The following is a 16,804-nucleotide window of genomic DNA, read 5'->3' as shown; positions in this document are numbered from 1 at the left end:
TTATGTTGGTTTTGTATAACAGGAGTTACTGTACAGGGATGGCCAGGGCTTCTCCCTGGGTTATTAAAGCCATTTCAGTGTGGCTTCTTTTGTTAAAAGTTTGTAGGGGCCCAGTAAAGGAGATGCATAAATATGGTTTCACTGCTTTGAAATTTATAATAAAATTTATTTCTGCAAATGTCCCCTCTGGATATAGCACTGCATAGCTGTCTGTAAGTGTGTCATTTGACTGATGGTTTGGGTGGAAATTAAGCTGGTTAGCATTGTCTTTTGATACATTTTCCAGTTCTTTTTATCCTTTGGATTGTAAAGATAAATGACTCCCAGTTGAGTTACAGAAAGCTAGCTCTTTGTGTATTCTGTCTGAAGACTTAGACTGGTACCTTTTAAATACTTACATCATTTCTTCCTTTTTCAAATGAAATGGACTTTTCTAGGTTTGGTAAGAATGGAGTTTCAGGCACTTGCATCTGCCATTGGATGGAACTATTGTTGAAAACACTTTAAATGCAGACCAGTTTGGAAGACAGTTGAGTGTATGTTAGTGAAGGGTGATGTTGTAGCCTTTCATTCACACTGAGACACTTATATATCATTACTGTTGCACAACACTAGGCACATACTGATGCCACCTGGGGAAATCTAGACACATTATAGAGAAATCGTGGACACAGTCAAAGCTCTTGAAAACAGTAGCAGCAAGATTGTGCATTCCTGTTAGGAACCCCTTGTAAGCTGTAAGAGCAAGATTGTTGCAATCCTTGTTTCTCCACCGACATCCCTGTGCCAACCAGGCATATCTAAGGCTCTTTGACCCTGCAGTGAGCCTCTGTAGCAGTGGACTGGCAGAGTGGGTCCCACTGCATGCCCTAGCCCTGAAGTAGGCATTTCTGTAGCAATTGCTTTGGCCAACTGCTGACTGACATACTGAATGCGGAACAAAGCACATGAGTCTATGGAATCCTAAGCCTCTCCTGATTGACTGAGCACAACTCACCTACTGCCAGTCAAGAGGTAAAAGGGTGAGTTACATCAGTGAGAAAGAGCTTTGTAGTTTTCAAGTAGATGTGAGGTGCTGTAAGGATTTCCAATCCTACCCACACTGAGCAAGTGAACTAGTTTGAAATCTCTTTTATAGTTAGATTACACTGATGTGTAGAACAAAGCGGTGTGTGGTGGTGGTGTGTACAGGGAGTATTGAAATTGAGGAAATAGAAGATTGCCAAGCCAGCCTGCTGCTTTTGCAGTCTCTGTAAGAGTACAGAAGTGGCCTCTGGCAGAAACAAGAATAAGAGACCAGACAAAGAATAAACAAGTAAAATGCTTGAGTTGACATAAGGGGAGTGTGGGCATTAGCTGTACAGTGGTACCTACAGTCTACAGAATGTGAGAGCTGGCTTGACCTTTTCTCCAAGGGCCACTGTGCCCATCTTCCCAGATGTCACCCTCATCCAGCTCTCAGTGAGGGCAAAGAAGATCTACTCAGCAAACAGAATTGGACTCTTAGTCCTGCCTTGGTTTCCTGAACAGCTGTATTAAGGATTTATCTAATGTTCCGCTCCACATGCAACACATCAAAGCACTACCTTGGTGTTTATGTGGCTCATGCCTGCCTTATTTTTTATTACTGTTTTGTTTTGTTTTTGAGGCGGGTTTCTCTGTGTAGCCTTTCCTGTCCAGGGATTGCTCTGTAGACCAGGCTAACTTTAAACTCATAGAAATCCACCTGCCTCTGCCTCCCAAGTGCTGGGATTTAAGGTATTGCCCCCCCGCCCCCCAGCTCAGCTTTCCTTACTTTTTAAACAGATTTTTTGATACCTTTTAGCTCTAGAAAAACAATATGGTTGCTTACAGGTGGTACTTTGTGAAACTTGTAGTGCGTTACATATGATTTATTTAAAACTCTGGTATTCCCTAATCAAACATTACACATGAGAAGTGAATTCAGGTCTGGCGTGTGCACAGCCCAGATCATGAGTGTCATACGGTTCCTTCTGCTGGGCACTGAGCTCTGGCTTACACGGTCCTTACTCATCCTCTTAAACAAGAGAGGAGCCTGGACTCCCACTCCTCTTCTTTTGGCAAGGCTAGACATGGTTAGTCTATGCTGTGAATATTTATCAATCCCTTTTAAAAAGTCTTAAGTACACGGAAGACCCTTGTGAGATGAAAGACCTTTCCCCGGTTTTAAACACAGTACTGGGAAGCCCGAGTGTCTTGTCCCACCAATCACATGTTTGAAAGTTACTTTTTCTGATTTAAAGTATAAAGGTGATTTTTAAAGAAGTCTTAGTTAACACTGTGAATAAAAAATGCAGGCCTTAAAGAAAGATATCCTTCTGAGAGGACCTTTCCACCGGAGGAGGAGGCAGAGACTCAGGCTGAGCTGGAGGAGCATGCCCCTGAGGGGGCAGGTAAGTGTCCCTGAACACTCTGCAAGGCTGCTTGGCCTGCAGGTATCTTTTCAGTTACCAACTCATGTCTCTCCCCATTGCTCACATCATTTATAAAACGAGCTACCATTTGTTCTCTTCTGGAATTATAATAAATACGCTTGTAGTGAAGATGTGTCTAGGGTTATTTTAATCAAAATTCCAAGGCACAGCTTATTGTTGTCCATTGCCCATGACCATGCAGTTGGGAAAGACAGAAGCCAAATGCGTCCTGACTTTAACTCCAGCACTCTTTCCTTATTATATCCAAAGTAGGGACAGGCTCAGACTGTACACAGCCTGTTTGCTGTCTGCCCCATGCACGATTCCACCAGGAATGAAGAGCTAAGCATCCCCTGCCCCCTTCCCATCTATGCCCAAAGCAATAGCCTCTGTAGACGTTCTTGTTACGCACGCTCTTTCTGTCTCTGGTGGCTTCGTAGATCAGTTCATATTATTTCCATAAAGGGATTTTGACGCATAGACTGGGCATGCTGACGTATTTTAACAAATTGGCACATAAAAATGTAATTAGCTTCTGTACTTTGTCGCAATACTTAAGAAAATTGGTTTCACTGCGCCACCTATTGGAAGTGCTGGATATGACACTTTATTGGAAACAATACATGGCCCCAAGTTGTGCTGGTGAATACTATTTGATTTTCTTTGCTTTGTTCCTTTAAGGAATAACATTAGTCTAAGTTGTATTATGTGTCTATTTAAGAACTTCATGAGAACTTACTCTATCCCTCCTATGACTGTGGGATTAGTGCATGCCTCCAGAATCCATAATACTTTTTAAAAAGGTTTTTTTAAATATTTGAATTTAACACATAATATTTTACTTTTTACTAAATAAAATTGTGGTTAAAAAATCAGTTCTTGAGCAAGTATTGGGTCTGAGATGTGCCACATTCCATATTCTTCCCTTTGGTTATTAGAATCATTCATATTCTTTGCAGATGATTGCTAACTCCAGTGAGCTGTTAGCCTCCATTCTTTTTAACCTCTTGGCAATGTCCCTTCCAGGTTACATTCGGCTCTCTCAGCTGTTCTCTTGTTGACACGTTAGTTCTTCTTTTCCTTCTCTGCCTTCTTTCGCTTGTTTGACTATTACAGCTACTTATTATCTCTCATAAAATGCAGTAAAATGAAGCCCTGGATGCCCTCCTAACACTACCTCCCCCGACTTCGCCTCTTCACTGTCGTGACCACACTTGACAGAGCGCACTGTGCAGCATTGCCTTTTTTACTTTATTTTCTGTTCATTCTTTAACATGTTGTAGCCCAGCTTCTGGCTCTGTCCCATCTTCAAGGGAGAAAAAAGTCATGTATAGAGTCAGAAATGAATTGGCAGGGAGTGCTTACCTAGTTCAAAACAGGCACTGGTAACAGATGAGTCTGGAAAAGTGTGGAGGACCTCATTTGTAGTTCTCAATCCATGGTGGCATCAGAGCCAGTAAGGAGCCAAGTATAGGAGCAGAGCATCCCCATGACTTGGCTAGAGACCTTCCTGTATCCCATAGGAGTAGAGCATCCCCACGACTTGGCTGGAGACCTTTCTGTATCCCATAGGAGCAGAGCATCCCCCTGCTTTAGCTAGAGACCTTCCTGTATCCCATAGTAGCAGAGCATCCCCACGACTTGGCTGGAGACCTTCCTGTGATGCCCTGGATGCTTTCTCGGCATTGGTGAAATGGCCCGGTGAGGAGGCCAGCACAAACACTGGGAGACAGTGAAGGAAGAGCAGAGATTAGGGTCCTGTATATAATTACATCAGGGCATCAACATGAATGACTAGTGAAGCAGATATAGAAAATCTTTATGCTTTCGAAAGGTTTTAGTAAGTGACTAGCATAGAGTGTTAAACCATCTCCCTGTCTCAACTTTGAATTTGTTCGGTCTGTCACTGGAGAGCTGTGCTTTGTAGCTGCCATCATTGGCATTATCCTGCACAAGCCACTGGTGATACCAGGATTAAGTCCAGCACTGTCATCCACTAGCCTGCAAGTGTTGTTGTAGAAACAGCTTGCTGTGTAATGTTGGGGTGTATCTTACAATCAGGTAAGTGCTACGGTGCTGTGGGAATCTCATCATTAATGGCCACTTTATAAGTCATTATTGTTTGAGTCTGGGGATCTGGCTTTCAGACACATTGTTGAGAGCTGCAAATGAGGTCCTCCACACTTCTCCAGACTTGTTCTGAAGCTGATACGGAGTTCATTATCACGTAAGCTTCATTTTTGTGTGGCCCGGCCCTACTCACTAGCGTCCTCACGCCTCCAAGAGTGGCCTATTCCAGTCAGGAGGTCAAAGGTAGTCACATTGTTTAGTGTGTATTAAATTTGGTCTTTTCCAGTACCCCTGTTTATGAAAAGTTTGCTTCTAACATGAATGGAAATTTTATTAGTTAAAAGTTGACAGCGTTTTCTCTATGACTATTTCTTTTTTTTTTTTTTAAAGATTTGTTTATTTTATGTATGTGAGTACACTGTTGCTGTCTTCAGACACACCAGAAAAGGACGTCAGATCTCATTACAGATGGTTGTGAGCCACCATGTGGTTGCTGGGAATTGAACTCAGGACCTCTGGAAGAGCAGCCAGTGCCCTTAACCACTGAGCCATCTCTCCAGCCCCTCTATGGCTATTTCTTAAAGGAAAACCTTTACGCCTAAATTAGTCTCTTTCTTTAAAAGTCTTTTGGAAAGTTTCTTAACGTTTAAACCTACTGAACAAATAAGGCGAATTTTAAGTATTACGTTTCCTGATGTAGGGGAGTGAATAGCATGTGAACAGGAAAATACAGAGCCTCTCAGACAGATGTAGTCATTGCGGTATGTGTGTGCTTGCCATATTTAAGTGTTGGAATTTCCTATTAATACTTCAGCATTATTTATTTATTTATTTATTTATGATTTGTAATTATTTTAGACATCCAGAATATTGAAGATGAAGTAAAAGAACAAATTCAGTCCCTTCTTCAGGAATCAGTACACACGGACCATGGTATGAATTCCGTTCTGTTTTACACAAGTTTCTAAAGTAGTTTGGTCTCTATAACTACATCCCAAGCAACCATAGACTATTACTTCTAGGGGGAACACTGGGTATACTTTTCAAAATCCCCCCTCACTGTGAAGGAGTCTTATGGACATATTTAATTTAAAAATCATATAAATAAATGAACCTAAAAAAAATCCTGGGTTTTATCAAGAATAAGTGGAGAGTCAGAGTGGAGTGACGAACACAGGCCAGTGGCTTCTGACTGCTTGTCTTAGAGTGGTCCTCCATCTTTGGGAGCCATCATGCATGCCTGTGTGCATCAGAGAGACCAAATTTAAAGTCAGATGGCTCATGAAAGTCAGCTCTACAAGGATGGGGGTGCAGAAGAGTGGAAAGTCCAGCAGGTACTTGTCGCACTGGCTCAGGGGCTAAGGCACAAGTGATGAACAGCTAACCAGAGAGGAGAGGATCCATCCTGGAGCCAAGTTCCCTGCCTCACTTTCTTGGTTCTGTGTTATGTCCTTAGAGAGATTTTCTGCATAGATGGTTACATAGGTGGTCCGTGGCTTCAGACATCATTTAAGTGTTGCTACTCCTGTACATGTCACCAATGACTCTTTAGAAGTCTTAATATACCCAGTTACAGCTCCATTTGGGGATGCTGTGGGTGACTCGGATTGCAGCTGTGCCCAGCACAGGCTTTCCTTCCCATGCGGTCTCTCAGCTCCTCGTTAGCCCTTCCCCATGCCAGTTGCTCTCACTTGAGCTTTTTATATGCTTGCTCGTTAATGACTTTGCCAGGTCTGTAGTGGCTCAAGGTTAAACTCCATGCGCTTTCTATGGTTTCTTTGCTCTTCTAGCTGCAAGTCCTGTCCAAGTTGCTCTTACATTCTGACTCTTGTTTCATAACTGTGTCTGTTACTGCTTGTCATGGCCCTGCAGTGGCATTTGCCTAGGTGTATTTCTGTTTTCTCTTCTCTATGCTGTGTCGGCTGTGGCTTTATTGGTTAGGCGTCTTCACACAGTCTCTCATAATAATTTCATCTTATCTGTCCAGGGGCCTTTGCATCTGCTGTGTCATCTGCTTGGGTGTTTCTCATTCCTACCTCATCTTCACACCTCATCAGCTGAGCTTGGGCTCCTTGTCACACAGCTCATTGCTGTACTGCATCTGCCATGTAGTAGCAGTGTGGCTTGAGCACAGTCGCTCCTGTTTTAGAGTTGTGTAGCAGCACTGGGGAAATGCACAGAGGGCTGGCAGTGCCTAGTGGAGTGAGTCCAGGATGTGATTTCTTTTCCTCACACGTGGCTGATACTGTCAACAGTAGACTGAAAGCCACTGGACAGTGCTTTCATGGTTTCTCTCCTGGGAACAGTGACATGTCCATTGAACAGCAGTGCTGACTGTTAGTGATGAGCTTTTTTAGATGGGGTGAAGGGAGAAGGGAAGAGCGCTGCACTCAGTAGAGTCCCACCATTCCCAGCAGTTGCACTTGGTGGGCAGTTTGCTGAGCAGCAGATCTGAAAGGAGGAGAGACTCCAGAGCAGCTGGTGATGAGAGATGGGAAGCAGTCCCTGTGCCTCCTCCTGCAGCTCTCTGAGAACCCTTGCAATCTGCAAAAACAAAAGCAGTACCGAACCCCACCCTATTGCATTTCTATCATATACCGCGGCTGCAATGTGTTCTGCTAGAAGTACAATAACAAAATGAGCACCATTCTTCCTCAACATGAAGATTTTATAGCTATCTCAAATCAATCTCTCTCTCTCTCTGTCTCTCTCTCTCGCTTTCTCGCTCTCTCGCTCTCTTTCCTTCCCTCCCTCCCTCACTCCCTTTCTGTCTTCCTTCTTTTTTTCTTTTTAAAAAAATCAGTTATAAAAACCCAGTATGGATATTATTTTTTGGTATAGTCAATATCACTGTTCTTGTGCTTTTGTTCCATTATTAAGTTACGTAGAGGTTCTTGTACCATAAATATGGTAAGTGCCATTAAATCTGATGACACATGGCTGCTAGATGTCAAATAGGCAGGCTGTTGATACAGTGCTGATGAGCCTGGACCAGAGGGTGACTCATATCCCTAGTATGATGGAGCGAGATGAAGAGGGATTTCATAAATAGGAGTTGAAAACATATTTCAAAACTTATGACCTGTTTATTCCTGGTATTTTAAGGTCTCATATTATGGTTAGCCTCAGACAAGTGAAACTGCAAAAAAGCAAAACTATAGATGAGGGGCAACTTCTATGAAAGTATCTACAAAAATCAATCAGTATGACTCAGTGAAGCCGAGCACTACCATGCTATTCTATACAGAATAACTAGAGGGCTTCTTGTCATCATGAGGGTGGTTCAATAGCAGTAGACAGAATCCTACTATTCCTATAGTAATTGTAGTGGTAATGACCACAGGGAGATATTTCTGATGGGCCAGGCATATTTCCAACTATTTTCATCCTCTTATCAATGGCTATGAATAGATCATTATTATTCCAATTTTATGGGAGGGAATCTCAAGCATGGCATAGGTCATTTGTCTACACTGAAACAGCTGGTGTAAAAAGCCTAAATCCTGCTGCCTTCTGAGTCTCCAGACTCCCTAATACAGCCCAGTCCAACTCACGCAGGTTCTTCAACTGAAGCACGGTTTGCAAAAGTAAATCTGCCAGAAGCCATGTCATTGTGAGGTAATTTTAGGGCAAGATTGTAGTCCAAACTATATTGAAATGGAATGAAGTAACAGACTCACTCAGTATATCCTAAAAAATAAAAAAATCAGCAATTAACTTTACATATCTGCTGACTAAAATGCTAAGCCTAGGTTGGCTTGAATGAACAGTGTGCGGTGTGGCAATGTGACTGAGAACACAGCCAGTTGCTCTCCACATTAAAGCATTTGGAGTTGCGACTTGGAATTTGATAGTTCTCAATAAAAGGTCTTGATATAACCTGATGTGTGTATTAATAATTATAAACTACTTATCTGTTCATCGTATTTAGGAGACCTCTATTGGCTCGTCAGGCTCCTCCCTGCTCAGTATTCAGTGTGAGCTGCATGGTGAGATACCTGTCCTCCAGGAGGTCACATTGTAATAAGAAGTGACTTTCAGGCAGACTGGCACTGGCCAGAGTGAGAAAATAGCTTTAGAGGGGACAGTGGCAGGGGTTCATGGGTGGCTGTGGATGAATCTGTCTAGGTAGGATGTCAATGTGGCTCCTTGGTCACTGTATTTCTCCTTGTTGAAGACCTTGAAGCAGATGGGCCGGCAGGAGAACCACAGCCGGAGGTTGAGGACTTCCTCACAGTGACTGACAGTGATGACAGATTTGAGGACCTGGAACCCGGGACAGTTCATGAAGGTAGAACACATTTGTTTTAGACTAGTTGGTCATTTATAGTGTAATTATTAAAAATTTCCTAAAATTCCTTTAAGAGCAATATTTAACTTTATCTAAATATTTTGAAGATGAAGCTGAATGCTTCAAAGTGAATAAAGTGTTCTCTAAAGCAAACTGATACCTGATTTGTTTCATTAATAAGTGGGTTTCTGATAATAGTAAGTGCAGACTTTTTTCCTGTATTCCTCCACCTCGGTGCTGTGTGTTATATGAAGTTCAAGTCATGATGAACTGCACTTGAACTCTGGCCCTGGCTTTTGTTCCAGCAGCGCTGTCTCCCCTACTGCACAATCTGTAGCTTCCATAGCATGCCCCCAGACAGTCTTCTTACATAGTTAGGGATCAAGTGTTCTCATCAGAGGAGAACTCCCTAGCTTCTAGAACACTTAGCTACTATTGCAATGCAAAGACAGTCATCAACTGTCATTAACTGAGTATAAACATGGCTGTGTTTCCATGAACCTCTATCTACAAAACCAGCTAATACATAGTTGTAAAAATAACAAGTCACAGAGCATGCAAGCATGTGGATGTCTGACATAATATGCTGGGAAATGTCTTTTAAGTAGTAGGCAGGTCCTCATTTGTGAGTGTGAGTTTTTAGAAGCTATTATTCAAGTCTACTTAGAGCAGGAAAGGCATTCTTCATGGAAAACATGGTAGCATTGCTGGGTAGTGGTGTCCCAGCAATCAGCGGTATCAGTAATCCATGTAGTATGCTCTCAAACTTACCATTTCTACACGGACATATTTCTAATATCTGAGTAAAGATGTTCAAGCGTCAGTGTCTCTGTTTTCAGGTATCATGCTTATCCCTTTGCCTTTGGCTAAGATGGCTCAGCATGGTGTACAGTGGTTCAGAGTTTTTACTGACGTGCTGTTTATCCAGCAAATTGCAATCCACAGGAAGCTGGGAGGACTTAAAACCAATAAGGTTAGGAGATTCAGCTCTGGGCAGGAAGAGACACTTTCAAGAAGTTGTAAAACACCTTATTGTCTAATATAATCTTTGATAAAACAGATTAAATATGGACCAAAAAGTTTTATCATTAAAAGTCTCTGGAGATTAAAATATTTTAACCTTCTATATCTGTTAAATAAAATATACAAGCGTTAAATCATGAAAAACAGTGAGGAAGTATGGAGTAGACGTGCTGGAAGGAAGAGGTCCAGAGGGACTTCAGGGGACAGAGAAAGGGTGACAGAGGGCGAAGGTGATCAGAACACATTATGTACATGCACAAAATTGTCAAAGGGAAACTAAGTACTCAAAGGTCACATTGGTGAGGAGCGAATGGTGGCATTTCTATTGTCTGCATATGTGACCTCAGTGACCTGGGCATTTTCCATGCAGGCGTGTGGCACATGCTTTTAGTCCCAGCACTCAGGAGGCAGAGGCAGGAGGAGGCTCTCTATGATTCTAAGCCATCCTGGTCTCTATAGAGAGTTCGCACCAGCAGTAGCCATCTAGTGAGACCTTGTTTGAAAATAAAGTAACAAAACCAACCAGCAGCCAATTAAACCAAAACCAAAAAGATATCCTTTGTTTTTCTCTGCAGAGGTAACCCGCCCCCCCCCTTTCTTGTCTATGTTTTCATCTGTAGTCATGCAGTTTTCACTTTAGAGGGTAGTGGGACTGAGCTAGTGAATAGAATACCACAGAGGCATGGGAAGTGGATTAGGCATGGGCAGCTCCTGGGTTCAGCCCTCGTCCCTGTGGGCCACTGCATGAAGTGCCTTCTCCCTCTGTCGCAGAGGCTTTGCTGTGTCAACATTGTAGCATTGTTGAGTGGATACAGTAAGAGAATCTTGTGGTGTAAAGTGCAGCAATAAACTGATAGATATATTGGCATTTCCATCTTTATTTTAAAAGTTTCATATTAAAATCAATGAAAAGCATTGGACTTACCTGAATTATCATTCAAAATATACATATAGACACATTACCTACCCATATACTATATATGAGAGTAGTAATATCAGCCAATGCTTTTTTTTTCCTTCAGAAATCGAGGATAGTTACCATGTGGAAGACACAGGTGAGATTTTTATTAGTCTTTATTAATTAGAGTGAACCTTCTAACAACGTCATGAGATAAAATACTGTTTATTAATTTTTAAAAATACTTAATATGCATATATATCATATGACATATAGCTAATAATGTTATTTGTGTTTTGTATATATTAATTTCCTGAATAAAAATCCCTAGTAGTGGAATTACTCTGTCAAAATATGCAAGGGAAATGTATTGGCTTTTGTTTTGTTTTGTTTGCTTTTTCCGAGACAGGGTTTCTCTGTGTAGCCCTGGCTGTCTTGGAACTCACTCTGTAGACCAGGCTGGATTCGAATTCAGAAATCCACCTGCCTCTGCCTCCCAAGTGCTGGGATTAAAGGTGTGTGCCACCAATGCTCGGCTGTATTGGGTTTTGATGGTATATACCTTTAATTTCAGACTTACATAGTTCAAAACTCCCCTGGGTTATATAGTGAGGCCTTGTCAAAACACACACACACACACACACCCTGCTACTACCACCACCACCGCCAACAACAATAAGAAAAGCAAGGTGGGCACTGTACCCCACACCTATAATCCCAGTACCCCAGTAACTGGCAGGCAGAGGCAAGAGAATTGTCATGCATTTGAAGCCAGCCTGGACTATAAACCAAGACCTGTCTCAAAACAAAAGAAAGAGAAAGAAAAATAAGCAAAAACAAAGTGCACATGCATGCTTTATAGCCTTAGGTTATGAAGCCAGTGACACTCCTTATCTTGTGTTGCTGTATGGCATAAACCCCAGAAAGCTTGGCACTAGCCAGTGCCGGCCGATCTGTGCTGTTCAGTGGTGCTCTGCCCTGTGTGGTTTGAATGGCTGACTAGTTGAATTTGCCACATGAGACCATGGCTTTGCTCCTTTGTGCCTAGATTCTAAATGCAGCTATGCTGGAAGCTACATTATCTACATTTGGGATTAAGTACAGTTCATGCATGGGTGGACATGGTAGATTATAGATATGATATGTAAGCTTATTAAGAGACATTTTAAATGTCCCCTTTCCTAACTTATAGCATCGCAGAACCATCCAAATGACATGGAAGAGATGACGAATGAACAGGAAAACTCAGGTATGTAAATAATAAAATTATCATTGTATATTTCTGTTGGACGCTGTGACTAAGTCAGGGTAAATAGTTTACTCTGATTCCCACGGAGGTCACTTCATAATTCTTACAGTTGTTTATATTCCCTAGACCACAGAGTTTTATGGATATCATTTAACATGACAAGGTAAACGAGAAAAGGATGTCTCTCTTAAACCATGACTGGCATTATCTGTTTGTTATAAGGAGTACTAGAAGCAGAAGCGAGTGTGATGTCATATAGTCAGGAAGGTACAAGCCTTTGCTTTGTTGTAAGGAGTCTAGAAATGGAAGCTAGTGTGATGTCCTACAGTCAGGAAGCTACAAGCCTTCACCCCTGCTCCTTACCATCTGGCACCTAGACCATAGCATGTGGGACCTTTCCCATGGTACATTTTATTAAAAGAAAATGGTGTTAATGTGTGTTAGTTTTTATTGCGGTGAAAAAGTAAGAGAGAGGCACTTTTTGAGGGATGAGAGGTTTTCAGTTTTGGAGCGTTGGCAGCTTTCTTTGTAACGCTTTCATGCATTTGCTTTTGAATACGCTTTGTATTCACTCCACCATCTTTCTCCAGCTTCCCCACCATTGCTGCTTCCTTTCCTTTTTTCCAAGTAGTCTTCTTCTACGTTTGTGTTTTGTCTTTTCTCTTTTCTTTTCCTTTCTTTCCCTCGCCTTCTCCTCCCCTTCCTCCCTTTTAAAATAGAGTGTCCATATGAGAGGATCATGGTTGGCTTTCCAACTCTAGCTTACTTCACCTGATGATCTTCACTTCAATCCATCTCAAATGACATAGTTTTGTTCTGTATGGCTAAGTAAAGCATCAGTTTTTATTGATACCACACTGTTGGCATCTAATCATTTGTTGGAGGACACCCAGGCTGATTCCATGACTTAGCTGTTGTAAAGCAAGTAACAGCATACATAAGCGTGCAGGTGACTCTATTGTATACAGACTTAGATCCCCTAAGGTGTATATCCTGGAGTGGGATAGCAGGATCCAACCGAGGACAGGAGACTTCTCTTAGCTCATAGAATACAATTTTTATTGTTGTTATTTTTAGTGGTGATGCTGGGGTTTGAACCGCAAACATTCTACCATGATACTACTTCCTAGCCCAGAACCATATATGTGTTTTGGGTTTGCTAGTGCCACTGCTTTGAACCCAAGGCAGAGCAGCATATTATGTGGCAGGATCTGAAGGCAGAGTGAGGCTGCTTACATCATGGTAGCCAGGAAGCAACAAGCTCAGGAGGGGACAGCAAGGTGTGTTCAGAGACTTACCCTGCAGTGATACAATGACACATTTCCTCCAAGAAGTCCCCACCAAACACCATTCAGCTATGAATGCACTGATGGATTAATTCATTGATGGGTTAACAATTAACAATTAACAGTCAATAGTGCCACTGACTGGGGCCAAAGCTTTCAATGCAGGAGCCTTTGCGGACATTTGAGATAGAAACCACAGCAGTATTTCTCTTAGAATTCATTCTTGACTCTTAGAGTGGTGTCTGTGATGCGCATGCTGTGTGCGGTTTGCCAAGTCCCTCTTCCTTTCCTTTTAGATCCCAGTGAAGCAGTGACAGATGCAGATATGCTGCTGCCCCATGCAGGTATTACAGAGCATTGTCAGTCACTGCTAAATCATGGGCGCTCTTCAGGTCACTGTCTTTATTTGGTGACTTTTTTCTTTCATAGATGCAGCTTTAGTGGGGTTTTTTGTGTATTAGAAGATTGTTATGAGCTTCTGTCTCATCTCCTACTGGAAGCCCCACTAACAGAGCAAGCCACTAACTCCTAATGCTAGCATTTTATAGATTAATAGGAGGAATTTTATGAAAATGATTTTCCTTCTTTTATATTCATCCTTTTGGACAAAGACAAACATTTGCAACTGTAATGTTGATTAGAGTTCTGTATTTAAGAAAAGGTCTTTTTCTTTTAGTATTTGTTTTTTCTTTAGTTATATAGCTTTAATGTTTTGTTTAATATTTACTTTGTTTTAAATTTCTATTTTCTTTTTTTTTTTTTTTTGCAGAGGAAATAAGACACCAAGACTATGATGAACCAGGTTTGTAAATACTTCCTAGCCCTAAGCCACTCATTTGTTTAAAAATGTATCCATACTTTTAAATATATAATATGGAGAATTGTATTTTAAGCTGTAATTATCATGCATCATCCAAAAGACCAACCATCTTAAAGGAATTCACTTGTGGATCTGGCCATTGTCTAAATAATACCTTCTTTTATTTTCTGCAAGTTGCAATTGCAAGCTATTTAAAGCATTGATATCATTTTGTAGCTATTCCTCTTGGCTAAAATATAAATGGCCAGCGTCTTCTGTCAGGGTTCCTTTCTACAAATCACTCCTCTCACGACTTGCCATGGCATTTTGTCCTGTTGGGGAAGACCTAAAGCTGGTTTCTGGCTGCAAGTCATGTTGCAGGCTGGGTAGGGATGGAGCAGGTTGGCCTTTAGTGACTATACTGCTCTTGGCTCCAGGCATCTCCAGCATGGGTTCTTAAATTCCAGTCTAGATTATGTTTTCCCTGTTTTCCGGGCAAAAGCAGTAAGGTTGGGGAAGGTAGGTAAGTTGCTCGGGACTTTATGAGTAAGAAGCAGAGTCTGTGATGTGTTGTCTTGGAACAACTTCAGGACCACTGTGTGAAGACAGAAGTCAGCTGACAGTAACCTGACCTAAAGGGACATCAGGATCTGGTAGGAAACTTTGTGTCACCTTGCTGTATAGAAGTGAGGCTCTAGCAGGTAGAAACCTTGGGAGAACATGATGCACATTTTCCATCAAACTCCAGAATCTGGTGAACACGTGATTTGACAGAACAAGAGCTGCCTTGTTACCTCACAGAGGTCCTCAAAGCATCAAGCCTACAGGGCACACCCTAAGAAGTGATGACACAGCTTTGTTATCCCACTGGGGTGTTTATGTATCCGTTATCTCTCTGTGTCCAGGACAGATGACTGCTGTAGCTGGAATGAAGGGCCATGTGTTTGGCGTCCTTATGGACTCTATAATATAGCAGGAAGAAGGAGTCAGGCCATCATTCCAGTGCAGCCTTCTGCTACTTTGACAGGTGCTTGTGAGAGCCAGTTTATTGTGTGGCAAGTCTTTAATAATCGATGCATGCTGGCGTGTGGACTAAATACCTGGAGATGAGGGTGCTTGGTAACACCTGTTTATGGATTCTCTGGGGAGAAAGAGGAATGGAGCTAAAAAGACCCTTTGATCCATGTGTAGGCGAAGTCAAGGGCATTATCTTCATCTTGGGGTGCCACACAGGGGCACTGTGAAGTCAAGTCTGCATTCTTCATAGTTTAATGAGTGTTTCAGTGGACGGATTGGATGGCAATGGTGGCAGTTTATGCCAGGAAACCAGGGTATTGCCAGCAAAGGTGGAGGGTGGCGAAGGTGTCTGTTAAATTGTTAGGGTTTGCTGCATTTCTGTGGAAAGCGAGTGGGAGAACAAGATGCCGGCAACTCTGACTCCTGCAGGCTTAATGGATGTTAGATTTTTTTCCTCTAAGAAAAGAGAAACTGGGAGGCAGAGAGACCTTGGACCCAGTTTCTTACAAACTGGTAGTGGGGGTGCTTTGAGCCACCCAAGAGGTGAGACCAGAGAAGCAATTTGTTGGTGTTCAGCTTGCAGTGGAGTCCAGGGCTCCATGGGACTCCTGGGTGCTAGCAGGTAATTGGAGCCAGACTGTGAATCTTGTAAGGAGAGGACGGTGAGGTCAGGGGTCAGGGGTCAGGGGTCGGGGATAGGTCCTGAGTCTGAGGGCACATTTCTGCTGCCTGCTGAAAAAAGAACTGGCCAATGGGGAAGACTGAGGAAGAAGAAAGGGAGTCCTGAACACCCAGGGCAGGGGCGGAGAGAGACCTGCTGCTGAGAACCCGGAAGGCTGAGCTTAGGAGTACCCTGCCTGGGTAAGGCTTGTCCCTGCCCTTCTCCTGGGCTCCTTTTCAGGCAGATGTGTGGGTTGAGGAGAGGAAAGGAGTGTCAGTTTGCTTCTGGGGTCTGCCAAGGGAGGTTTATTTGTACATGTTTAATGCTAATGGCCCAGTGACATGATTGTACTCTTAATACCAAGAATAATGTCTAAAAGATCGTCAATATTCAAAAACAGTTCTTTGTTAATGTATCATTGTGTTATAATACATTTTGGTAAGATGTATTACCACGGAGGCGGGCCAGAAGGTTTGGTTCTGGTGTACCAAATACTGGAAGCATTTTTGAAGGTCAGTTGACTAAGGAGATTTCCTGCCGCTCAGTGTGGGGCTGTGGGGTTGTGGGAGAGAGCCATGGGACACCAGCCTTTGCATCAGAGCACAGAAACTCCAGTCCCTTGGGCCCTGGTTACCATGGTAAATTAAAGGTCCTGTCAGCCAGTTCCTGCTGAGAGGGTACCAGCAGGGGTGTTTGTCTCCAACCCAATCACTGTGCAAACTAAAGACTGCCTGGGAAGCCTGGGATCCTGGGATAATTAGCAGGGGAGAGCGCACACACACTGGAAAACCAGAAAAGGAGACTCCCTGTTAATTCGTCAGCGAATCTTGCTAACAGTGATTATGGGAGGAACTTATACTTGCCCCTGTAAGGGAAGGAGAACATGAAATTTCCATCTCCCATGGCTACCCAGTAGCTAAAATGTGAGCCCAGATGGTTTGTTTTATAGCATTTAGCCAAATACTCCTGTCCCTGCCCTGTAATCTACATTGTTAGTGAGTAAGCCTGAGGCTTAAAATGTTTATAAATGAAATAATGCAAACCTGTAGTACACTGTCTGTTCTTATTGTTACTC

General features: G+C 42.5%; 1 protein-coding gene across 18 annotated transcripts in view; it reads left to right on the top strand.

Annotated features, from left to right (window-relative positions):
- The window catches only part of Asph (aspartate beta-hydroxylase), a 205,420-nt gene that overhangs the window by 56,408 nt on the left and 132,208 nt on the right, over positions 1 to 16,804 (top strand). For 14 of the 18 annotated variants that reach the window (XM_021161304.2, XM_029476170.1, XM_029476171.1 and 11 more), the window contains 7 exons: positions 2,319 to 2,414; positions 5,364 to 5,438; positions 8,683 to 8,796; positions 10,842 to 10,874; positions 11,910 to 11,966; positions 13,549 to 13,596; positions 14,022 to 14,054. In XM_021161304.2, coding sequence (XP_021016963.1) covers positions 2,319 to 2,414; positions 5,364 to 5,438; positions 8,683 to 8,796; positions 10,842 to 10,874; positions 11,910 to 11,966; positions 13,549 to 13,596; positions 14,022 to 14,054 — 456 coding nt within the window. The remainder of the gene's footprint in view (positions 1 to 2,318; positions 2,415 to 5,363; positions 5,439 to 8,682; positions 8,797 to 10,841; positions 10,875 to 11,909; positions 11,967 to 13,548; positions 13,597 to 14,021; positions 14,055 to 16,804) is intronic. The other 4 variants (XM_029476172.1, XM_021161305.2, XM_029476162.1 and 1 more) reach the window with 1 other exon arrangement.

This window comes from Mus caroli, chromosome 4, assembly GCF_900094665.2.
Source record: "Mus caroli chromosome 4, CAROLI_EIJ_v1.1, whole genome shotgun sequence".
Classification (NCBI taxonomy): domain Eukaryota; kingdom Metazoa; phylum Chordata; class Mammalia; order Rodentia; family Muridae; genus Mus; species Mus caroli.
The sequence above is the reverse complement of the archived record's forward strand: the minus strand, read 5'-3'. Positions and strand labels throughout refer to the sequence as shown.